This window comes from Aethalodelphis obliquidens, unplaced genomic scaffold (assembly GCF_003676395.1).
Source record: "Aethalodelphis obliquidens isolate GAN/ISIS:26980383/991018 unplaced genomic scaffold, ASM367639v1 scaffold48, whole genome shotgun sequence".
Classification (NCBI taxonomy): Eukaryota; Metazoa; Chordata; class Mammalia; order Artiodactyla; family Delphinidae; genus Aethalodelphis; species Aethalodelphis obliquidens.
In genome coordinates, this window is record NW_020837992.1 from 15,006,814 (window position 1) to 15,032,181 (window position 25,368).

At 49.5% G+C, this 25,368-nt stretch overlaps 1 protein-coding gene across 2 annotated transcripts; it reads left to right on the forward strand.

Moving 5' to 3' along the window:
- Positions 1–166: 166 nt before the first annotated feature.
- Positions 167–24,754, forward strand: NCF2 (neutrophil cytosolic factor 2). 2 transcript variants are annotated; one of them, XM_027083063.1, is made up of 15 exons: positions 167–487; positions 2,461–2,543; positions 5,958–6,066; positions 10,034–10,168; positions 11,020–11,127; positions 11,493–11,552; positions 12,977–13,020; positions 14,536–14,677; positions 14,876–14,944; positions 15,951–16,026; positions 17,785–17,810; positions 18,220–18,371; positions 18,500–18,611; positions 21,587–21,764; positions 24,265–24,754. In XM_027083063.1, exons 1-15 carry the CDS (start codon positions 314–316, stop codon positions 24,375–24,377), a joined length of 1,581 nt encoding a protein of 526 aa, XP_026938864.1. In that variant the 5' UTR covers positions 167–313; the 3' UTR covers positions 24,378–24,754. The 2 variants fall into 2 exon arrangements, with proteins under 2 accessions (XP_026938864.1, XP_026938865.1); XM_027083064.1 differs by lacking the exon at positions 167–487 and adding an exon at positions 864–1,084.
- Positions 24,755–25,368: the final 614 nt, after the last annotated feature.

Below are 25,368 nucleotides of genomic sequence, written 5' to 3' on the forward strand. Positions count from 1 at the left end.
CAGAGAGGAAGGGCCGGGGGACAGAGCAGAAACATTTTGGGGAACTGCTGCATCACGGGCAGTCTCTGATGCACTTCCTCTCTCCTCCACCCTCGGCCCCGCTTGCCCTCTCTCTCCTTCTCTTTCCTTTTCTTTCGCGGTAGGCTTATGCGTCAGTTGCCGAAAGGTGGGGACATTTCCTGCCGCCTTTGCAACACTAAGGTGTCTCAAGGGAGGCTGTGCCCCATTCTGAGCTCCAGGCCGAGAAAGTGAGGGCCAGGGCAGCCCTGCCAGGGGAGACACCAGCTCACTGCCTCCGGGTTTGCACCTGACCATGTCCCTGGCCGAGACCATCAGCCTCTGGAATGAAGGGGTGCTAGCAGCCGACAAGAAGGACTGGAAGGGAGCCCTGGACGCCTTCACCGCTGTCCAGGACCCACACTCCAGGATTTGCTTCAACATCGGCTGCTTGCACACGATCCTGGGAAGCATGCCCGAGGCGGAGAAGGTGAGTGGAGATGCCTGTGCCCGTGGCCTCACCCGGGCCTTGGTCATTAGCGGTTCTCAGCTCGGCTTCTCCTTAGAAACCTCTCAGGAGCTTCGGAAGCACAAAAGCTGCGCAGGCCCAGCCCACCCGCAGAGATCCCGATTCAACTGGCCTGGGGAGGAGCCTGCACAGCCACAGTTTTGAAAAGCTCCCCAGGTGGTTCTAACAAGCAGCCGGCTGGGAACCCTTAGCTGTGGGTTATGCTCTCCTTTATTCTCCATCTATTACATTCAAATCATTCTGGAAACTTTCTTTAACACCTTTTTGAAAGCCTCCCTACTTTGTTTTTTCTATCAGCTGCTAGCCGCAGAATTTCCATCTCACTGCTTCACACCTGATTTTAAAGCACTGCTTTTGGCTTTCCGAGACGTTCCTGTGTGTGAGCTTTGCCTGCCCAAGAGATCAAGAGAAGGTGCTTAAGAAAAACCGGTTTCATCTCAAGTGACAGTTCTGATCAATTATGTGGTGCATTCTTTTAAGGATTCTGAGGCCGGTGGAAGGAAAGCAGACGGTGATTGATTAATGATGTCTGCCGAGGACAAGTTGTGGGATGTCATGGTAACTTTCTCAACTATTTTTTCTCTCATCCTCCCTAGTATGGGGCTGAGCATTCTCAACAATCACTTCTTCAGATTGGGCATGGTAAGATGGAAACAGTACGGCGTTTGGAAGCAGAAAATCTAGGATCAGACCCCAGCTCTGCCTCTCTCTGGACCTTTGGTCTTCAGGAAGTCAAGCAGACTTCTGGCTCTCAGCTTCTGGAGAGGTTAAACATCATGAAGATTGAGTGAGGCACCAACTATTTTTTTAAATTAATTTTTATTGGGGTATAGTGGATTTACAATGTTGGGTTAGTGTCTGCTGTACAGCAAAGTGAATCCGTTATTCATATACGTATATCCACTCTGTTTTAGATTCTATTCCCATATAGGAGGCACCAACTAGTAAAGTGCTGTGTAACTTCACACCACTGTGTAAATGTTAGTCCTTATTTTTACCTTTTACTGCAAGTCTTTGCAAGGTGGTGTGGACTCGCAGGCCCCTTGATAGGGCTAGTTGCTACCACAGCCATTCTCACCCTGACAAAGAGGGAGAGAGAGGCCGCTTGGAACACCTGCAGAGACTGCCAAGCCTGCCTCCGGCTCCAGAGTGGGCAGACAGGAGTGCAGAAGGGCCCTGCGTCTGGCTGGAGGGAGAGGGCCTCCACCTCCTCTCCGGAGCCTGCCCGGGGGCTGAGCCAACGGCACCGCAGATGCACTGTCAGGAGAAGAGGTTGGCCAAGCTCGGCAGCTGGTCTGGGTGCAACTCTGCCAGCGGGGGCTGTTGCCTCCGGCCTCTCGGGGCTCCTGGGCGAGGCTGTGCGGCCCAGCTCACCTCTCGGCCCGCCCACTCCGCCATCCACCCTTCGTCTCCCTGCTCTAGGTTTCTCTTTGCTTTCTTCTGCTCTTGGCATCTCATTCTTTCTTTGGTTTCATACTTGAGTCCTCACTCCTGGCATTTTCTATGCATTCTTATTTGTTATTATTTAAATTGTATAATATTTCAAAACAGTGAACAAAATGGCCCTAAGAACACACATACTGATAATTACCTTAATTGCATAATATTTCTGTAATACATTTATAAAATAAATATTACGCTGTATATAACATTTTAATTAGGTTATTTTCAAATTTGATTACTTTTATTATTTTAATCCTGTCAGTAATCTTGAAAGGCAGATGTGAATATCCCCATTTTACAGAGGAGAAAACTAAGGTTCAAGGAGATTAGGTAAACTGCCTCACGCTATGCCACTAGGAAGTGACAACACAGGGCATTCTGATCCCTCAGCCTCCGGTCACCTTCAAGACACGAACCATTCTCGTGACCTTTCCTGGCTCACCCTCTGGCTCATCTCACACCTCCTCACTGCCTGGCTGTTCTCCCCACAGGCCTTCACCGAAAGCATTAACCGAGACAAGCACTTAGCAGTGGCCTACTTCCAACGAGGGATGCTCTACTACCAGATGGAGAAGTAAGTGGTCCAGTGTTGCACAAGCTGGAGAAATGCACAGAGAAACCCCGAGGGGGTCTTGGTGATGCTGGACCTGGTGTTTGAGCAGTATCTCCCCAGCCTCTGTTGGGAAGCATGACTGGACCTTCTCTGGGAAGTTATGCAATCAGTCAGCAAGAGGCAGAAGCCCTCTCCGGGGAGGGAAAGCAGGCCTGCTGCCCAGTTATGGCCCACAATGAGCCTACATAACTACCACAGGCTAGGTGTGGCACCCCACCAGTGTTCCTGATGGGTCATAGCCCAGGTGGTGATACCTTGTCCATCACGGGAGCATCCGTGGTGGTCTACTACTATGAGGTATTGAGCTGTCACACAATGACGACTGTCATGAAACCACATCAAAACCCTCCTTCGTTCCTGCAGAATGTGTTTTCAAACACCCGGTTTAATCCATTCAATGAGATAATTCAGCCACCAAAGTGAGAGTATAAGCAACATTATATGTACAAGAATATATTAAGGGCTTCCCTGGTGGCGCAGTGGTTGAGAGTCCGCCTGCCGATGCAGGGGACGCAGGTTCGTGCCCGGGTCCAGGAAGAACCCACATGCCGCGGAGCGGCTGGGCCCGTGAGCCATGGCCGCTGAGCCTGCGCATCCGGAGCCTGTGCTCCGCAACGGGAGAGGCCACAGCACTGAGAGGCCCGCATACCGCAAAAACAGACATCTAGCAGGGGGACTCCCACCCCGTTTTAAACACAAAGCAAGCCTTTTGAATAATGTCGGTTCTTTCTTTCTCCCTCCTCCTGGGCCCAGATCTTTAACCATCCTGATGGGCAGAATTATGAGGAGGATTTTTTGGGGCTCATTCAACCCCAGGGAGACACAGGCGTTGTTATTTCACAGCTGAAACTCAGCTGCTGAGCCCGCTCGCCAGAGAGGCAGGTACACCCGCAGGTTAGTGGTGACAGAACTCACGCGTGCCCTCCGAGAGGACCTTCCGTGCTCTCACAAACAGGCAGTGGAACGTGAAACAGGACACCTGCCTTTCCACCTGCCTGCTTCTTGGCTCAGTGAGTCGGAAAGAACAGAGATGCTTACCTCGCCCCCCTTCAAGGGAATGCCTAAAAGGATGTGTAAATGACTTGAAATTCTTCTTTCTTCTTAAGGAATGACCTGCCTGCTTTTTTTTTTTTTTTGCTGTACGCGGGCCTCTCGCTGTTGTGGCTTCTCCCGTTGCAGAGCACAGGCTCCGGACGTGCAGGCTTAGCGGCCATGGCTCACAGGCCCAGCTGCTCCGCGGCACGTGGGATCCTCCCGGACCGGGGCACGAACCCGCGTCCCCTGCATCGGCAGCATCGCCCTGCATCGGCAGGTGGACTCTAAACCACTGCGCCACCAGGGAAGCCCTGACCTGCCTGCTTTTAACAGGTTTTACAATCAGCTTTATTAACAAGGATGTGTTAGAGGAAACCATCCTTCTGTTTCAAACGCAGGTCTCCTGCTGCTGTTCCTCCTGCAGCCCCTGCAGCTGTGGGACCTCCTTCCAACCAAATGATGACAGAATGTCCAGCTTCCCTCCCCCCACCTTGCCGCTACCCTGGGACCTCTTGGCCAGCCTGCCCTCCTGGCCCGCTCCAGGCTTCCCAGAGATCAGTGTTCCAGCTTCTACAACTATGTATTTTTATTTCCTGATAATAGTTAATACAGTATGTGGTGTTCAGTAAGCATGTAAGAAAAGATTGGTATATGAATTTAATTGCCAGTTTTAGAGTTGGACCTGTAAGTATTAATAATAATAGTAAATTATTATATATATATAAATATGTAGATTATATTACTTATATATATAATAAAAATAGTAAATTACTGTGTGTGCCAGGCACCGTCCTAAGCACCTGAATGCTTTGTGCTCTTACTATTCTCTAATTCTAAAGATGAGGAAACAGAGAAATTAAGTAACTTGCCCTTTGTCAGTAGATAGTAAGTGGCACAGACAGGACTCCAGTCTCGGTGGGTGTGACCTCAGAGGTTAGCCCCAGGAGTACACAGTAGCCAGCTTCTCCTGCGCTCTGCCCCTTGAGTGTAATATGCTCCTTGTAAACAGTGCACTCCCTATACTATCAACGTGGAAGCTGAGGCCAGGGAAGCAATTTGCCAGGGTCTCCCAGTTAGCGGCGGGGCTGGCCGCAGTCTCTCGGCCCCTGTCCTAGGGTGCCTTCATTACCCCACACCACCTCTCAAGGGTCCCCGCCAGCCTGTGTCCAGATCCCAGGCTTGCCTTCAAGAGAAGCCACACGTGGCAGCTCTGGGTCAGACAGTGGCCGGGGGGCTTTTGGTTCAGTTGTCTGCTGGGAGCCACCAGGCAGCCACATTTGTTCCTGCCAGGACAGGGGCTGGCGTGGGGATGGGGAAAGCTTGATGTTTGCTGCTTCTACCCCCTGCTGTCTGGCAATGGCTCCCTCCCACCAGGGCATCTGTGGAGGTCAGGGGCAGGCCAAGCAGGTCTGGTCCAGGTCCTGCCCACGCCCCCATGGGTACTATTTTTTTAAGTGGTTTTTGGGTTGTTTGTTTGTTTGGGGGTGTTTTTTTGGCCGCACTGTGTGGCATGTGGAATCCTAACCAGGGATCGAACCCGTGCCCCCTGCATTGGGAGCCCAGAGTCTTAACCACTGGACCACCAGGGAAGTCCCGCCCATGGGCACTGTTGATATGGTTGGCCCTATTCTCCACCACGAATCCAATGACAGCCGCCCTGATTCACCTTGAGCCAGTCAGCACAACGCCAACCCAACAAAGCAGAAGGGCAGAGCCAGAAGTGATAGAAATGCTGTCTGGCTTAAGTGATGCTTTCTGTTTTCTTTTTCCCAAAGCGTGTGGAGGAGGAGGGAGGGGACAGGAGACTACAAAGGCCACAAAACCAGTAGCTAAGCTGGACTCAGGAGAAGCTGAAAGAGAAAGCTCTGGGCAGGAGGGTGATGCCAGTGGCTGTGAGAAGGGGCCCCTTGGAGCTGTGTCAGGCTGGCCTGGCCTCCTGGTAGGAAGCAAGGCACAGGCCATGGTCTGATCAGCCCCGTGGGGACGTGGAGGCCAGCAGGGGCTGCTCTGCTTAAAGCTCTCAGGGGAGACTGAGGCTCTCTTGGGAAGTGACAGGCTGGTTGTCGGAAAGGTGGGAGGTGTGTGTAGTCAACAGAGACAAAAATACCTGTGGCTGCCTGAAACTGGGAGGCTGGCAGGGTTACTGGCATGCACAACCCCAGGGGGTGCCGTTCACACTGGGTTCTGTGGGATGCTGGGGCTCAGGATTGGCGAAAAACTAGAGAAGGTCAAAAGAGATTAGACAGGCTTCTTGTCCTAGTGAGACGGACGTGCAAAGAGCAGCAGACACACGTTTTATTCTTTATGCCTCCGTACCTTCAACTGGTTTCTTTCCTGCAGATATGATTCCGCCCTTAAAGACCTTAAGGAGGCCCTGACTCAGCTTCGAGGGAACCAGCTGATCGACTACAAGATCCTGGGGCTACCGTTCAAGCTGTTTGCCTGTGAGGTGAGAAGGAAGGGCCCAGCCTGGGCAGGGGTGGCTGCTGGCTGAGGGGCAGCTGACAGATGCACGTCGATCTGTTGACACATCCGGGAGCCTGGAAAAGGCATTTCGCCTCCCCTGCCTTAGGACTCCAATTTTTCCCTTAAGAAAAGACTCAGATCAATTGCTTCGGGCTCCTCATGGAGTCCTCAGTTACCTGAGTTCATGGATTTGAATAACGTGAGGCTCAAAGGACCATGTAGAAATGAGTTTGCTGGGTTCTCTGAAGGGAGGCTTAGCTGCACACGAGTATGTTGGCCTGTGAAAGTTGTCCCAATAATTTGTATAATTCAGGCGAACAGACAATTTTCTCAGCATCATACTGACAAATCCAAAATCACGGGTTCACTTGCCATACAGAACCTGCCTTAACCCCGCGCAGTTCCCAAGTTGACACTCTTTGCGATGCGTGGTCTGGCCTCATGTACTTGGTATATACCCAAAGAGAGAGAGGACAATTTAGCACCAAGCTGTCCCCTCCTGGTCAAAGAACAGCTCAGAGCACACAGTTAGGAAAGGTCTCCATAGGAGGATAACTTATGTTCTGTATGACCAAGACAGAGAGGCATGTCTGGCTGTGACTTCATAGGTTCATGTACTTTTTCCAACCCACCCTCTGCACTCCCGTTCTAAACCCCAAATATATACCAGTAGCTTTAAAACTAAAATTCATGCAAATATCATAGATCTTTATTTAGAAGAATTGGTGAAAAAATGTCCCCTTGTTTTAGTTTCTCAGACAGGAGAAGCCAAGTGTCCCCAGGGTCACTCAAGGCTAATAATAGAGTCCACAGCTGCCTGGGCCCCTGGGGACACATGTCTCCCCCCAGCCCTGTGACAGGATAGCAACTTACTTCAGTTCTCCCACACTAGGGAAATGAGGCTTTTCGGTGGGAATTGGCTGGCATTTGGCCGGCTTCTAGAGTACCGTCTCTCAACTGTGGTCCTTTTGATACGTTGCACCAGCTCATTCTTTATTGTGGGGACTGGCCTGTGCATCGTAGGGTGTTGACCAGCATCTCTGTCCTCTACCCACTAGATGCCTATAGCACCCCACCCGCAGTGTGACAACCTAAAATGTCTCTAGATATTGTCAGTTACCCCTGATTGAGAATCACTTACACAGAACCGCTAGAGAAAGAATCCTAGAATGGTACTATCAAAGCAGAATTCCATGGGAGGAACATTCCTCCTCTAATTGGAGTTGAAATGACCAGGGGGCAGGAAATACTGGCTATATGGGCTTCTCTGTAAGTGAGGCTGGACTTTTCAGGGTCCCGTACACCACATGGGACACTCCAGTCACTTCCCTACGTATAAAGCCACCGCTTCCTTCCCACCAGGGTTCTGAGAAATCACACCATCCTTTTTGAAAAGAGTCTGGGGCTTTTCCGGTCATGGAGTCATAAAAACCTGTTGCTAGAAAAGGTCTTAAGAGCAGGTGGCTGAGAACCAAACAGGAAGTTTTAAATGGCTTCGAGCTCTCCTTTCTTACTGCACACGTGGTCAGGGTTGGGCTGGGCTGGCCAAGCGTGTATGCGGAGGGAAACAGCTCATTGCTGCTCAGAAATAGCCCAGGAAGGGAGCCTAGATCTCTGTGTCTGGGCTTGGTCCCTGTGTCCATCATTCGGCACCAGCCACTAACTCTATGGAAAAACCAACCATGTCCCCCATCCATACTTGCCTTGATAAACTGTCCTTTTTATCTGGATGAGGCCCTGGACCAAATCACAGTGTGGGTGGCAGGCTGGTATAGAGAGGTGTATTAATGATCTGCTGCTGATTACCAAATTGCTCTACAGCAGAGTGGCTTAAAACAATACTGTTGATTCTCTCACAGTTTCTGGGGTCAGGAACCCAAGCTTGGCTGGGTGGTGCTGGCTCAGTGGCTCTCGTGAGGTTGCAGTCAGGATGTTGGCAAGGCTGCTGTCATCTGAAAGCTTGGCTGGGGCTGGAGGATCTACTTCTAAGGTGCCTGGCAAGTTAGTGTCACCGGTTGTCAGGAGGCCTCAGTTCTTTGCCACATGAACTTCTCCGTAAGGTGGCCTGAGTCCTGTCATGACATGGAAGTCATGGGACTTCCCCCCGAGGAAGTAATGAACCAAGACAAAGTAATGTGGAGCCTCAGTGTCTTTTATAACTTAGCTTCAAATGTCACACCCCCCTCATTCCCATAATATTCTATTGGCTACACCTGTCAGCTCCCTTGGATGTGGGAGGGTGAGAATCACGGGAGCCATCTTGGGATCTGAGAGACAGGGATCAGATCCCTGCCCAACACTTACTAGTTGTATAAACCTAGGGAAGTCATGTGTCATTTACTAGCCTCAGGTTCCTCATCAGCTGTAAAGAAAGGCTGAGTACTTACCTCATACACATTTGCTAATAAATTCACTCGTTTTTGCATACATTTATAATGCCTGCTGGTGTCAGGCAATGGAGGTCCAGGAGTCCACAAGACAGTGTCAGCTGCAGAAGCTCATGGTCACGTGTAATGCGGGGTGATAAGGTTAGGGCAAGAGGAGTGCTAGGGAAGGACTATGCAAGCACGGAAGTGAGGCCCCTACCTTGTATGGTGGTTGTGGGGTTAGAGGTAATGCAGATAAAGTGCCTGGCCCAAAGGGGCGGTCAGTAAATGGTATCGTTGATGATGGTGATGATGATGATAAAGACAATGACAAGGACAGGCAGCGCTGACCTCCAGGAGCCCCAAGTTCTTCATAGATTTAGCCTTCTGACTGCAAACACACAGAAACCCCAGATGGCATCAGTCCGCAGACTCGGCCCTGTGATCTTCCCCCAAACCACGAGGGCTCTCCCCGAGAAGGCAGGCGAGACCTCTTTGCTCAGTCTCCAGGCAAGTCCCGAGATAGTTCCCCAGATAATAGTAACGAGAGTAGTGAATTCACCTCGTGTGTGCCAAGCAATTGAACTCAGTGCTTTCTGTGAATTATTTATTTCTGACAAAAACCTGGGGGCAGGAAACATTACTATCACCCTTTCATAATGAAGCCGAGGCCACATACTAGCAAACAGCCCTGGGGTACCTCCACTGCACTGCCTCCACGTGTTAACAGCTTGGAAGGCCAACAATCCCCTTCTCCAGTCGGGCCTCGGTTGACCAGCTCTACCTCCTCTCTGAGGCCCTGGAGAACTGCCCACGCCCCACCCCGGGGCATCAGGCTGTGACTCCCATCACTTTCACCTGGGAAAAGCTTGTAGCATCTCCCGGCTGTTGAGTCGTGCTCCATACATGCTGCGAGGAGCCCTAAGAACTTGCTGCACTGTCGTTAAAAAGAAGTAAAGTCAACCCTACTTGTGAGCTGCCATCTTGATCTTCTCCCACCCCAGGTATAGTGCTGCCCTGGGTTTGTATCGAGCCTCTTTCCACCTCCAGTGGACTTTTGCCCATAGAGTTTCCTCCTGCCCATATGACGACATCACAGTCTTGTTACTCCTGTGTTCTGCACAGGGTTCTCTTGGTGCTGATGCCGAACGATGCATCTGGAACCCTCTCTCTCTCTCCATCCCACACCTGTCCAGTCTTTGAGCCCTGGCTCAGTGGCAGAAGCTGGTCTGGGAGGCCCCAGACCTGTATTTTATTCCCAACTCTTCAAGGGGCGTTGACCACATCACCGTTCTCAATACCAAAACCACACAATAATTCTAGTCCCCTGCTGACCTGCCTGGCTGTTGAAAGAACGCACACGATGTTGGATTTGTGCATTACATGATGTTTTCTGTACACCGTCCTTGTGCTAGATATAACTCAGGAGCAAGATTGATGGTATTTTGGATATTCCCAGGAGAGCTGGGAAAGGGAGAAATGTCACCAGGCAATATTCCGGGAACACACGTGCAAGCTCTCCCCTGCGTGGTCCCTAGATTCCGAGCAGCCTCAAGTTTTATGTTGCGGCCTGTGCTTTTCTAGGTGTTATATAACATTGCTTTCATGTACGCCAAGAAGGAGGAATGGAAAAAGGCTGAGGAACACTTAGCATTGGCTGTGAGCATGAAGTCTGAGCCGAGACATTCCAAAATCAACAAAGCCATGGAAAGCGTTTGGGTGAGTGCGCTGGGGAAGCAGGTGGCAGGAGGACTCGCTTGGGTTTGCGTTTCTTTTTAGTGCACGTGCGGATCGGGAAGTCGTAATCGTGGTGCTTGTACCTCCTCTGAACTCTGGGTAACGCTGATCTTGGGGCATGTTTCCATGTGGTATGGGACAGCAGAGCCCTCCTCATGCCCCTCTGAGGGGCGCCTGGTGGCAGCCGGGGAGGGGGAGAGGCTGGGGGCTGGGGCCGGCACACAAGGGCAGAGGCTGTGCCCGCTTGCTCACCCCTGGGTCCTCGTAACCTGGCTCTGTGCCAGGTGCGTGACCGCTCTCAACAAAAATGCTTTGATTATGTGAACGAATGGTGAAACGTGTCCATCGTTTGAGCACAGCTGGGGATGAAGCTGGTTTTAAATAAGATTTTTAAACACCAGGAACAAGGGGGCTCAAGTCAGTCTGTACATGCCTATCCACGTCTGCGGACACCAGTCCCAAGAGAGCACTGTCGTGGGCCTTGCTTGGGTCAAGGGCCACCTTTGTGGTTGTGGTGCCTCCTGGGCCGTGAGTGCCAGCCCTGCCGGAGCCACACAGAGTGGGAAAGGGGCAGCTCCCCTAGGAGAAGAGCGTGCTGGGCAAGCAACACCCACAGATGGCCTCATGGCCCCTCGGTGTAAGGCGATTGTGAACCCAAAGGGTCCTGCCTTAGACACCCTGAAATAATAACAAGTCTGGCCCTGCACGTTGAGAAGAAGTGCTCTAGTGAGGTTATCTCAACGGATCCACGCATCCATTCATTGAGGGACGCAGGACGAGCACCCTTAGCCCCATTTCACAGGTAATAAAAGACCATGTTCTCTGTGTTTTAGAAACAGAAGCTGTATGAGCCAGTGGTGATCCCTGTGGGCAGGCTGTTTCAGCCCAATGAAAGGCAAGTGGCTCAACTGGTCAAGAAGGATTACCTAGGCAAGGCCACGGTAAGTGAGGTCACTCAGCGTCCCCTGAGACCCCTCCGGCATGGGCCCTGTGGAGCAAGGGGAGAAGGACTCTTGGGAAAAGGGCACCTGCCTTGTGGCTCTGCCCTGGGAGAGCAGCACCTTCTAACCCAGAGGGTCAGCAAGCCCATCCTTGGCCGCCCTCCACTTCTGTTCTTTTTTTTTTTTTTTTGCGCTACGCGGGCCTCTCACTGCTGTGGCCTCTCCCGTTTGCCCTCCACTTCTGGAACCAAGTACCCGCGAGAACAGATCCAGGGTGTGAGAAAGGAGGGAATCTTGGGGAAAACCACAGAAGGATGGGGAAGCAGTGCTGACCGAGCCCTCACACCTTCCTTTCTCCATTTCAGGTCGTGGCATCTGTGGTGGATCAAGACAGTTTCTCGGGGTTTGCCCCTCTGCAGCCACAGGTGAGGTGGTCCTGTCCTTCTCCATGGGTCGAGGTCTCCAGAGCTCTCTGTGAAACAGCCAACTGGGGAGAATATTTGTGCTGAGCTGCCTCGTTTTAAGGGCTCCTTCAGCTGAGCTCTGAGTGCCACTGAGGGTGTCTGCATGACCCTTCTCTGTCACGGGTCCCATGACTGGTGGGGGAATGAGGCAGTTTTAGGCTTAATCTCAAGTCCTCAGGAACCAACACTCCTGCTTCTCCCCAAATGCCAGGCTTCACTTCTCTAAGTTCTAAGAGAGCTCTGGTGTGTATCGTCTCTCCCGAAGTCTTGACCGTTCTCTCAGGAAATTGAAACACAGCTAGGGAAGGCTTTTTCACAATGCCTCTTCTCAGACACAGGACACAGGGGCTGGTAGGGGACTCCCATGGGGCCCGGGGCCTGAGGCCATGGCTCTTGTGGCTGCATCTGTCTGCCAGCGTGCAGAAGATTTCCTCGGGAACACAGGTTGGGGGCCCAGGGTGAACCATCTTTCTGCTCAAGCTGGGCTCAGAGACACAGATCCAGATGGATTAGGTGACAGTGGGTCTAGAAATGTGAAGGCAGAGCTCCCTTATGAAGGGAAGAGGGTAGGGCCGGCTAAGGAAAATTCTAGCTCTGCTGCAAAAGAACCATGATGGACAGGAGTGTCGGGCCACACTAGCAGAGGGAGGCGTTTCTGAGCGTGGCAACCACGGTCCAGTGTACACACACCCGGTCACCCTGAGAGCAGCGCTGACAGCCTCCAGGGTCAGAGAGATGACCGCTGACCGACACCGGGGCACTGGAGGGTAAGATGAGCAAAGGAGGAGAGCAAGAGAGGCACAATTCTTTGACCTCTTTCTTCACCATAAGGTTGAAGAGAGCTTTGCGGGATTCCCTTGGGCTTCAGGGCAGCCAGGGGACTCCCAGAGGGGAAGAAGCCTGGATAACTGGGCTCCGTGCTACTCAGTGTAGAACAGGGAACCCACCTCAAAAGGAGAGTCTTGCCTGCTCAGTGGCCCTTGGGTTCATTTTTAAATACCCACGAGTGTCATGTGACAGAGCAGACAATAACCATAGAGCAGCGCTTTGGGAAACTGTTCCAGGAAGGGGATGGAGCTCAAAGGCAAAAGCACCCTCATGACACGTGTTGCTCTGTGATCGCTGAACTCCAGAGACCAGGTGTGGCTCAAGATGAATTGCTGTGCTGGTGAAACCTGGGCCCTGGGAGCTGGTGGGAGGCGTTATTTTCGTGTTTAGTCAGGGCACAGTGTCCTCTCCCTAGACAGTGTTCTGATTGAGCCAGAAATGCAGTCTTTGATATTCTGGTCTGGAAGGAGGCTTAAATTACCCTTAACCGTCTGTTCTCTCTCCCCCTCCTTCACTTACTGTCCTGCCCTTCTTCATTTCTCCTGAATGTTCAATAGGCAGCTGAGCCTCCGCCCAGGCCCAAGACCCCAGAGATCTTCAGGTAAGTTAGATTTAGGCCAAAATGCAGACTACCCAAACTCCAAGCCTGAACTGATGGCAACAAAGGGCTGAAGAAGGTGAAGCTGGGGTCAGGGGCCAAATCCTGTGCAGTTTAGCCCAGCATGCCCGCTCCTCCTGCTTTCAGGGCTAGAAGGGAGTGAGGCAGGGGACGGAGCCCTGGCTGTGGTGGGGTCGACATGGGGGTCTGGCCACAGCTGCGTGGTGGCCCCGTGTCCCCAGGTCAAGGTGCGCCCAGAGAGTGAGGGGTTGTTGCTGAAGTGCAGCAGTGTCTGTGGAAGGTCGCCGCTGGGGGCCGCACGCCGACCTCAGGGTGGAGAGCTCTCTGCAGGCCGCAGCCACCTTGGAGGAGGGGAGGCCGGGCTTCTGGAATCAGGCGAGCAGAGTGATTCCAGAAGCTGGAACGGCACGTCCTTTCCTGTGTGGGCGTTTTTCACTCCCTATTGGCACCCGTTTTCTGAAGAAGGAAGAGGAAGGACTCAAGAAGAAGAAGTCATGTTTCTGTAAGATGAGAAGCCAAGAATGACATAACCTACAGCTTTCTTAAGAGTTATCTCTAAGTGAGGAAACAAGCCTAGCTCCCGCGCCCGATAGGGAAGGGTGTCACAAAAGCTGAAAAAAGTACCAAAGCAACTACAAAAGTCAGGGGGCTGGATTCGCTCATTCCTCAACTCTCCATGTGCTAGTGGGGGCAGTATCCCCTATATACATGAATCCGGTGTTTGGAAACAAAAGGAGGGGCTGGAGGGAAAGGCAGGAGCAGAGTGGGAGGGAGGGAGAACCAGCAAGGCCAGAGCGAGTGGAGGGAACGTGGGCCTGCCTCAGTCACACGCTCCGAAGTGGCACAAATGGGACGCCCCAAGGGCAAAGCAGGCCTTGAGGAAACGGTAAAGGGGAAACGACATTGTACAAGGCACAGCTAGGCCAACCTCAAAGCTCTTTACGCTCTCCCCCAAGCCTCCCGGCTCATCTCTCCCCCCGCCTGGTGGGGGGCTCATCTCTCCCCCGCCGTGTGCCTGACCCACCCCCATGCTGGCTCTAGGTGATTGCTCTTCCCCCCTCCCCAACTCATCTTCCTCACCCAGCGGGCTCTCACCCACCTTCACCTTGTGCCCCTCCTCTGATTGGGCTCTACCCAGGCTTCGGCGCTGGCTAAGCATACCCAGGAAACTTCCTCCTCAGAAGGGAAGGGAGGGCAGGGATGCCAAGGTCTCGTTATGAGTGTTGTTATATTTCTTTTGTGCCACTTGCACGTATGGTTACGGAGCATGTTCACGAGCAGTTTCCTGCCGAGTCCTCTTGGGACCTCAGGCAGGCAACCTCCCTGCTCAGGGTCACCTGAAGTGGAGTTAGAAGGTGCCTGGAGTGAGCCGGCTCCACGGCCATAGTTGCTGGTCCATAGCGCCACAGGATGGGATGCGGTCCAGGCTAGACAGTGGTTGGGATCTTGTATCTTGTGTCTATCCCCTCTTCTTCTCCCCCCTGCCTCCCCCTGCAGGGCTCTGGAAGGAGAAGCCCACCGTGTGCTGTTTGGGTTTGTGCCTGAGACACCAGAGGAGCTCCAGGTCATGCCAGGGAACATCGTCTTTGTCTTGAAGAAGAGCAGTGATAACTGGGCTACGGTCATGTTCAACGGGCAGGTATTCAGAGGACCAGGGGTGGGCTTGGGGGCAAGGGACCCTGGCAGCACATGGAAGAGCTTTTTGAGGAGCAGTACCTGCTACCCTCTTTCAGCTGTCCACCCACCCCTCCCCATGTCTCTGGGCTGTTCTGTGCTGTGGCCACTGATGAGCGCATCTCTATTTCCCACTTTCTGTCTCCGTGGTGCTGCACTGCAGAAGGGGCTTGTTCCCTGCAACTACCTTGAACCAGCTGAACTGCGGATCCATTCTCAGCAGAAGCCCCAGGTACTGTAGTGCCAAGGTCTGACCTGTTCCCCCCACTTCCCCCCCAAGCCCCCCACCGACAGACCACGGAGGAGAGAAGAGCAGCGCGGAAGAGGCGCTGAAGACACACTAGTCCCGAGCCCACCTTGCATTGGTACCAGCTGCCCAGAGCGGAACCTGGGGATGAAGGAAAAAACCTAGATGTGCTGAGTAGAGGCATTGGCAGGACCTACCGGGGCCCCCCAGCTCTGTGATTCCTCCCGGTCAGGGGTGACTTGACCAAAGCTGTAGCCTATGAATGTTAGGTCTTCCCAGAATGTCCTCTTCACCTGGAAGAATAGTCAATGTGTTGGCTGGTGAAATCCATTCAAATTTAGAAATCTGCTTTAAAACACTGAATGAGCACAGGCCTTGCCGGCCACTGCTTCTGATGCTGCTGCCACCGCACCCTCAGCCCCCGTCTCAGTGACCTGCCCTTCTGCCAGGCCTGGGGAGTGGTCTTTGCTGCATCCATGCAGATGTCTGATGGCAGTGGACCCCGTCTCTCTCTAGACTATGCAACCAGTTGTCCTCTGTGGGCTTGGCCCTCCCTGGCCAGAGTCACTATGTCCAGATGACTTGACAAGTTCTAACTGCCATGCAAATGGGAAGTGGAATGTTTCCTTTGAAGGGGCAAGATGTGGAGTGAGAGGGTGAGCTAAGACAAGACTCAGGGTCCTACCCCACCTCCAGTGGGTTTCCAGGGTGGCTCAACGGGGTGATTAGGCAGCAAGGGCCTTTTACCTGGGGGCTAGGATCCTCATTTCTATTGCGATTGGTTTTCACCAGGTCAACCTTGCGTCCCATTTAACCCACACTTTCCTTAGTCTCCCCTGAATGTTACCACCACCCCCAGCTTTTAGGAAGTCGTTTGCACCTGGCTCCTTTCCATGGGGGTCTGCAGGGTCTGCCCTGCCCCCAACTCCTACCCCTGCCTAAGAACTGTGTCTGAATGAAGGTTCTCACCCTCTCTTCCTGTTCCCTCCAGGAGGAAACCTCGCAGGAGGCTGATATCCCAGGTCCTCCCAGTTCCAGGGCTCCTGGGAGACCCCAGTTGTCACCAGGTTTGTGTCTCTGGAGCAACATCCCAGGGCTGGGTGTAGCTGCTCTCCCAGCCTTCCAGGGAAATGTGGTTTCTTGTCCTCCCAGCAGGCCACTCAGTTTAGGACCGCACGGCCCCAGAGGCCCCTCCCTCCTGTACCACTCACCACTCACCGACCCCAAACATAGGAAATCGATGGCCTTCCTCCCTGCCTGCTCCAGAACACTCGTGGGGCTTGGGCACACGTAGCTGCTTTCTAGGGGCACTGAGTATCCCAGCTCGCTCATCAAGTATGGAGACCTCAGCCCAGGAGGAAAGTTTCAAGCAATTGCTTCACATGTTTACTTAAAAGGCGGATGCAGTGGCTCTTTTCAAATGTCTGAGGAACTCTGTCTGGAAAAGAAACTGCTCTGCAGAGCCCTGAGGGCTGGACAAAGAACCATGGGGCAAGTGTGAAAGGCAGACTCTCCTGATGTGTGGAGATGGCTGCCCTGGGAAGTCAGGGGCTTTTTGTCACTGGTACAGATTAAGCCGATTCTGAGTAAGTGCTTGGCAGCGGTGCACTGAATAGGTGGCATGTCCAGATCCTAGGTCAGTGATTGTCATGCCCACCTGGTCATTAGAATCACTTGGGATGCTCCCCGCCCCTATTTTTATTTTGAAAATATCAAGCCTACAGAAAAGTTGAAAGTATAGTACAATAAACACCAGAATACCTTTCACCTAAATTCAGTAATTGTTAACATTTTGGACCATATACTTGCCCTGCTCCTCTCTCTAGTATAAAATGTTTTTCTAGTGGCTGAGCCACTTGAAAGTAGGTTACAGACTCATGATACTTCACCCTACACTTCAGCGTCTGTCTCCTAAGAACAAGGACATTCTTCTGCATAAGCACAATATAATTGTTATATCTAGGATAATGTTAATATTATATCTTAATTATATAATATAAATTGTATATTTCATATTCAAATTTCTCCTACTGCCCCTCAAAATGTCCTTGATAGCTTTTTATTTTTGGTATTTTCTGTCTAGGGGTCCAGCAAACATATTAACCTAGGAAGATTTTAAGAATTTGGATTCCTAGGCCTTTGATTCTGGTGTTTTAGGACTGGAATCAGGCTTAGGAACCTGTATTTCTAGAAAAAACTTCCCAAGTGATTCCAGTGATCAGCTGGGTTTTAGATCAGTGATCGTTTTTGATCATGCACCCCTCCCCACCATGGTGAATATCTTTAGAATATCTTTATCTTCTCTTATATAAATTATATACATACTGCTATATTAATATATTTTGCACATTAGAAAACATACACAAAAATAAGGGACAAAGTGAAAATAAGTGGTTCTCATATTTCTTCTAGTGGCCCCTGGCTCATCTTACACTCTCTGATTTTCATTTCTACGGAGCCCACTGCTTTAACTGACCTTTGGGAGTCTTGAATGATACCACTACACCAGCAGCACTGCTGTTAACTGACTTTGGGGAATCCCTCCCTAACCCCATGGGTTGGTGAGAATGTGATGGTCCTTTGATAATTACCTATATCCTCCCTAAATCAGAGACTTGGTTCATCTGTGTGTTCATGGCTTCGCCCTTCACATCACCCCAGTGATTTACCCTGCAGTTTATTACGATTAGTAATCATCCCAGAGGTTAAAGGACAGGAAGTTGGGTGCCCTGTTCTAAGAGGTTTCCTCTTGTATATGGCAGGGGCTGGCCAAGAGTGTTCATTCATCATTGTCTTTTGTTTTATTCCTTACCTTCTTCATTTAGGTCAGAATGAAAAAAAAGAGCCCAAGGTAACTTTTTTTTTTTCCTTGTACTATTTTAAGTGGTAGAGGAAGGAAGAGCTTGGGCTGCCCACTTAAGCATGTCCACGGGTGTGTCTCCCTGGATTACAGAAAGAGACCCAAAGGAAGGGTAGACCAGATGCTACCACACATACAGGGACACCCTCGACAGTCCCTCCCTCCTCCATGCACACACTGCCTACTGGCCCATGGCTGGTGGGCCAGATATAACCCAGCAGGAATTCTTATCCAAGTGAGAGTTGGGCTGGAGGACAGAGCTCTGAAGGCCCTCTCGTGTTACTGTGAAACCAGGTACTTCTTGGCCTCTCCCTGTCACGGGGTGCTCCCTGTGATCCGGCATGTTTCTCAGAGGAAGCCTCAGACACTCATGAGTTCCCTTTGCTTGCTCTCCCCACAGGAAGTCAAGCTCAGCGTCCCCATGTCCTACACACTCAAGGTGCACTACAAGTACACAGTGGTCTTGGAAACTCAGCCCGGGCTCCCCTACAGCCAGGTCCGCGACATGGTGGCTAAGAAGCTGGAGCTCCTACCGGAACATACGAAGCTGAGGTGAGCTCCACGCAGGGGGCAGTTAGGGGGACAGCTGGGGAGCCTGCTGCTGGCCTGGTGGATGGCAGTGGAGGATGGCTCTGCACTGATGCTCTCTGACTTGATTCTTCCTCATTATCTCTACCCAGCTATCGGCCTCGGGACAGCAGTGAGCTGGTGCTCCTTTCAGAAGACAGCATGAAGGATGCCTGGGCCCAAGTGAAAAACTACTGCCTGACTGTGTGGTGTGAGAACACAGTGGTGAGTGCGGTGAGCTCAAGGGCATCTAAGGCCATGTTTCTAATGGGCCGCTTCCTCAACAGCAGTTCAGCCTTTACCTGGCACCTTCTGTGTGCCTGTCACTAGGCTTGGTGTCAGGGATACGGTGGGTGACAAGCCTCAGCTCTGCCTCTGTTCCATTGCATCCTCACCTGGGTTGCAGCCAAGAGAGGGTTTCCCACAAGAGAAGAGCAGGCCCAGGCGCCCAAAGAAAGCTTCTAGTCCCTTCCATCTGCTGCCACACCTAACTGTTTCAATGTTTAGACCCATCACTATCAAGCAAGGTTGGAATGAAGTCATAGCTTGAGGCTGAGCTCACAGCCATTCTTCAGCTTAAGTTTCCACGGGTTAGAACACTTGGGAGTGAAAGAAAGTAGTGAGCATTTATTTCACAAAGAGATGCCTTGGATAAAAACCTCCTACTAACAGCAAAGCATCTATTGAGAACTTCCCATGTGCCAGGTACCATGCAGTCTGTGTATAATTCTCATAATCCCCATAACTCTATGAGGCAGGTATTGTTATCCTATTTTGTAATTTAGGTAACAAGGCAAAGGGAGGTGAACCTGACCAAGATTACACAGAGCCTGCCTGTTGTACTCTTGAACACCTCGCGATACTAACAGTAAAAGGGCAGGTTATCTATAGGACCTGAGGTCTAGAAAAGAGTTAACTGACTTTCCAGTAAGAATAAAGGGAGTCAGAAGCAAAGTTCGAGGCTAAAAGTAGTAGATACAAGTTATTACTCTTGGACTTTGTCCCTTAGTCTCTCAAGGAAAAGTTGCCATTTCTTTTCGTTGTAGATGTTAATTATCTCCCCCAATAATGGTCCTTGGAAACCAACCATCTGCTCTCTGTCAACATACTTTTTTGTTTGCCTTTTATGTGATTTCACACTAGTGGATCATACAGTATACACTGATATATTCTTTTGTGTTTTAGTAGTCCATTCCTTTTGAATGCTAAATGGTATTCCACTGTATGGATACCACAAGTTGCTTATTCATTCACCTGTTGGTGTACTTTTGGGTTGTTTCCAGCGTTTGTCAAGTGACATTAATTCTTCAACCAACATTTGCTGGGCTCTTACTGCTCTCTTAGATAGGCACTAGAGATATAAAAACTAGTTAAGACACAGGCCCTTCTTGGGGGGAAGACAAGGGCAAACAGATGACTACAAAGCATGTGTTAAGTAAACTGATGGAGATGCATGAATGCCTTACTGTGTTATATAAGCACTCAGGAGGGTATCTCACCCAAAGAGGCTGGAGGGAAGTGGGACAAGTCAGTAGCCTTCCTAGAGAAAATGATGCTGAAATTTGTCTTGAAGCTTATCCTGAAAAAGGTACATAGAAATTAGCAAGGTGGAGGAGGTTAGGATGGATGTGTTACATAGATGGAGAGAACAGAGGGAAGACCACAAGAATCACCATAATGGGAAAAGGGGGCTCAGTGCTACTGGATGTAACCGGGACAGCGGCTGGAGACAAGGTTGCAAAGGCCACGGGGCCAGATCAGGGAAGGCCTTGTACACTGCTGTGCTAGGATGATGCTGTGAGCAGGGAGAAAATAGAGAGGGCTTGCTTTGGATTGATGATTCAAGGGGCATATGAGCAAGACAGGGAGCTCAGCTAGGCTGGCTGGTGGGCTTCCTCTGAGTACTCAGCTCCCCATCCACAGTCTGGAGGCTGGGGTGTCCCGACCAGAGTCCGTGAGTCTGCAGTCTCCACTGTCCAAAGCTGTTGTCGAGTAGGGTCCCAGTGACACTTCGGTTCTCCCTCTACTCACCTGTGTTTCCTGCTTCAGCGTTTGTCGACTGTGGCATCTGCAGTTGTATCAGTCTAGGGGGTATAAAATTAAATAGTTCCTAAGTGAATCCTTGGTCAGTTACTAGTTTTCACGTGCAAGTAGATTTTGAGGCCGTGGAAATGACCAAAGTGGGAAAGCTATTCCAGACCACGCAGGCCTTGGGCCCACAGTGGAAGGCAGAGTCCCTCCACCAAACCCGCATCCCTACAGCTGGGCAGGGGCTTCTGCTCAGTTAGGGAAGGGTCTCTTTGGTAGGTTCTCACTCAAAGGCAAATGTTCCATGGAAAGAAAAAAAATGAATGGGAGGGGAAGAATTAAAGAGGACGGGCCTGGAGGAAGGCCCTGTAGTAAACCCCACAAAGTGAACCTTGTGGTTATCTAAGAGTTCAGAAAATTGCCTTCAGGAAGTAGAGACATTGGAGCTGAGACGTCCTGGTGCCTCTGGCTGAGAGGAAAGGCCCAGGACCCTGAGGGTGCGTGCCAGTGCAAGGGGTCCCTTGAAAGTTTGAAAGGTCACTCTAGGTTTTCCAATTGTCTGTTTTTGGACTAATCCCTTCAGTTCTGTCTTTAAAGGATTCTGCTTAGGAGTTCTGCTCTAAATGTGAACTACTTCACTGAAAAGGGTTTTTTTTTTTTTTTAATGTTTGAAATCATTGTTAGTTTCTGTAACAATTGTTAACTCCTACAGGGAGTTTCTGATTAATAGATTTGGGATGGTGCAGAAAATTTGCATTTCTATAACAAGGTGCCCAGTGTCGTGGGTACTGGGGAAAGGGTGTTGGATTTGGGAGTTAGAAACCCAGGTCTGACTTCAGGTTCTGTCACTTACTTGTGACTCAACCTCTGTTTCTCCATCTGAAAAGAAGTAACACTAGTACCTATTCTACCTTTTTTCAGGATTACTGTAAGGTTTCAGTAAGATTTTAAGACTATCTACAGTCCTGCATACCTTTTGGTTTCATTTATCCAACCATCCGGTGTTCATAAAGTACATGCCAGGTCTATGCTAGGTACTGATCACAGACTGGCCTTTCTGAGTTTATAACCCAGGTGCTACACTGACATTTTGCTGACTGATGCTGACTTTGGTGATGTTCAATGTTCGCTGCAGGAAGTTAGGAAAACTAACAGGCCTTTTATTATTTCAGGGTGACCAGGGCTTTCCAGATGAAACTGAAGAAACCAAAAAATCGGATGCTAATAACCAGACAACAGAAGCTCAGCTTAAGGAAGGGAGCCAAGTGGTAGCACTCTTCAGCTACGAGGCTACCCAGCCAGAAGACCTGGAGTTTCTGGAAGGGGATGTAATCCTGGTGTTATCAATGGGTAAGTGCTACTCCTGGATTAGAGTAACTAATTCACGTTAGCAGGAATAAATTCAAGAGCAGAGAGAAGAAAACATCAATAAGCTACAAACTTTAGCCGATGTTTTCAATATCCTGCCTAGCTTTCAGCCAGAGGGAGCAAAACTGAGCACTGACCTTTCCATCTGATGCTCTCTCCTGGGCAGGGAAGCAACAAATGGCAGACTTAAATCACATTTTGATTATTAAAGATTGTTTTGGAAGCCATGGATTCTCATACCAGAACTAATGAATTGGAAGGTGGTTGGAATCATTTTGCCTTTGCACCAAACCACATGATACTGATCTTCTGCAAACTACAATTCTTTGAATTGATATACTTTTCGAAGATGAAGGAAGAAGGGGATAAATTTTGCCTTAAGAAGCAACTATTCAGAATTGCTCTCTCTGGCAACTTTCCTGGATGTTACAAATCAAACACATTAAACATTGAAATAAGTGGAGGGTTCTAATTTAGTTCTTCTCAAACTTAAGTATGCTCATGCATCCTTTGCAGTTTGTGAAATAAAATTCCTTGGCCCAGCTCCAGAGATTCTGATTCGGGTCTGGGGTGGGGCTCACTAATTTGCTTTTTTTTTTTTGTGGTACGCGGGCCTCTCACTGTTGTGGCCTCTCCCGTTGCGGAGCACAGGCTCCAGACGCGCAGGCTCAGTGGCCATGGCTCACGGGCCCAGCCGCTCCGCAGCATGTGGGATCTTCCCGGACCGGGGCACGAACCCGTGTCCCCTGCATCGGCAGGCGGACTCTCAACCGCTGTGCCACCAGGGAAGCCCTAATTTGCATTTTTAACAAGCTTCTAGGTGATGCTGGTCTACTGACCATACAGAGGAGCACCGCTCTAACTCATGGTTTGACACAGTCTTATTTCTCTACGTGGTAACAAGCAAGAGTCACATCAAAAGCTTCATCCACATGGCTGAAATCTTGTGCATTAGTAATGCAAAGTAGTGAAAACCGAACACTATCATCAATTATAACAGAAAATCTAACAGGTTAAGAAACGAGAGCAGGAGATTGTAAAGTTAATGGGGTAAAGAGTGAGTGTACGCGACTGTGGCAACTAACTCAAAATATGAGTAAGGAAAAACAGAAACAGGATGCACAATCAGTGCATATCTTCTGAAAGGGAGAATGGAAACTCAGTTGTAAGGGTTGGATTTAACTCCCCACACCATTTTTTAAGTGTCAGTATCAACCAATTGTCCAGAGGTTTTTTTTCAGGGTTGGGGATAAGAAAAAGACAAGTGAATGCTCTGAAAAACCTTCTGGGTAGGTATGCAGAGAAGGTGGTGTACTCTCTACTGGGATACGTATAAAAGTCTAAGTTGGTCTAATTCGGAAAGTATCCATGTAATATTTTGATATAATAACACTTACAGAGAAAACAGATTCAGCATAAACATTGTGTGGGGCTGAGGGGCGAGTTCAACTGTATTCAACGGTTATGATAGAGTTTCATTCCAAAAGTTTCTCAAATTTAAAATGTGAATCACCTGGGGAGCTTGTTAAAATGGATTCCGACTCAGGTTTGGGGTAGGACCTGAGATTTGGGCATTTCTAGTATGCTCCCAGGACCCACGACAACAAATGTTGATCCATGACTCACATTATAGGAGGAAGAATCAAGACAACAGTTTGCAATTAGAATCACCTTGAGTGAACTTTAGAAAAAACTCTGATGCCCGACCACACTCCACACTAATTAAAGCAAGAGTTTCTGGGGACAGGATCCAAGCACCAGTGCTGCTGTAACATCTGATACAGATGTCTTACATCCAAAGATGAACTTCTGAACTGGTTCTACGGTCTGGTAGATGGGCTTTGGAGTAGGTCATACATACCTAAGGTGTCTGGTATTTATTGGCAGAATGACCCTGAACAAACTATTAATCACTCTGGGTCTCCTTTTCCTTAGTAAAACGGGGATATTATCTACAACTGAGTTATGAAGTCTGTGCCTGCACTTTATTAGTCTCAAAATAGGTGCTATGAAAATTCTTGTATTTTACAAACATGGACTGAACCCATCACTAGCTCCAACTCTCAATTCTTTGATCATTCACCAGTGAACATTCATTATTAATATATTTAACCAATTGCATGTCCCTTTCCTGTAATCAAAACAACGATTCCCAACAAAGCTAAAACTCTTTGTTAAAAAAAAAATCGTATCTAAAGATTCATTATTCAATTTCTTTCACTTTATTTCTTTGGTAACATTTTGAAAAGTCTAATTCATTCCTTTGCATTTTATTCCTCCATTATCATGTCTAAGACAGAAACCAATAATGAAATGGCTAAGTCCTATGTTTGCTCTTACCTCCAATCACTTTCCAAAGCAGACTTTTCCCTGTTAGCACAACTAGGGGGTGAAGGACCGACAAAAGATGTGTGCAATATTCAGATGAGGTAATTCTCCTATACTCATTTTAGAAATTGAAGTATACTTCTCCTTTTATCAGTGAATGAAGAATGGCTGGAGGGGGAGTGCAAAGGGAAAGTTGGCATTTTCCCCAAAGTTTTTGTTGAAGAACGTACAACTACGGACTTGGAAAGCACTCCTAGAGGAGTCTAGGATGTTTCACAACCTGCAAAGTTGAAGAAAAGGAGGTACTATCATTTCCAAGATTTAGCACGCCTCTGCAGTACACTGTACAGACATCGCTGTTTGGAAGTATTAATTCATCTACTTTTCCCTGTTAAAATTTAACCTATTAGACAGTGATGTGGAACTTAAGATGATGATTACCTTGGAGGTGGCGAGGGGGTGGTGGTTGGAAGAGTCTGGAAGGGCATGAGGGGGTCTTCCAGGGTGCCGATAATCTGTTTCTTGCTCTGAGTGCTGGCTACCCAGATATGTTCAGTTCGTGAAAATTCACCGAGTTGTATACTTACTATTGGTACACCTCTCTGTGTGTGTGATGCCTCAATAAAAAACTTACAAAAACAAGATACCCAGAGTGCAGGCCCAAGACCTAAGTGTAATTACCCCCATTCCTGCACCATTCCTATCACAGACTCCTAGGGCCTCAGGTTACTTTACAGGTAATTCAGAAGGCACGCTCACACACACACAAAATTAACATTTTGGGGGGTTAACAGTCTTGTTGCTTAAACAGAACCTAGACTGAGTTATGTACCCCTGAAATACAGCTTTTAATTCCACAGAAAATTAAAATACTAGAACTACATCCCTTCATGTGTTCTCAGGGAGGAACATTTCTTAAGAGTTCAATAATGAATGTATGCCACGAATAAATAAGAAATGAAAAGCAGCTGTGTTCAGGAAGCCAGTTGGTTAGGACTACCCTACTAGGTAACATTTTATAATAAGTATTCTAGTAATATACATGATAGAATGCTATCGGTTTATTCTGGTTATCATTTAACCAAATGGCCCAGTTTTTCAGGGTTAACTTGGGTGAGAGTTTTCCATAAATACTAAAGACCTGGCCTTGATCCCCCCACTTCCTTTTGTAGAATACATGTGGCTTTGTTAACAATTTTTCAAGTGTGTAGGTGTGTGTGAACAGCACAGTTAGGAACTGAAGTGTAGACTGAATCCA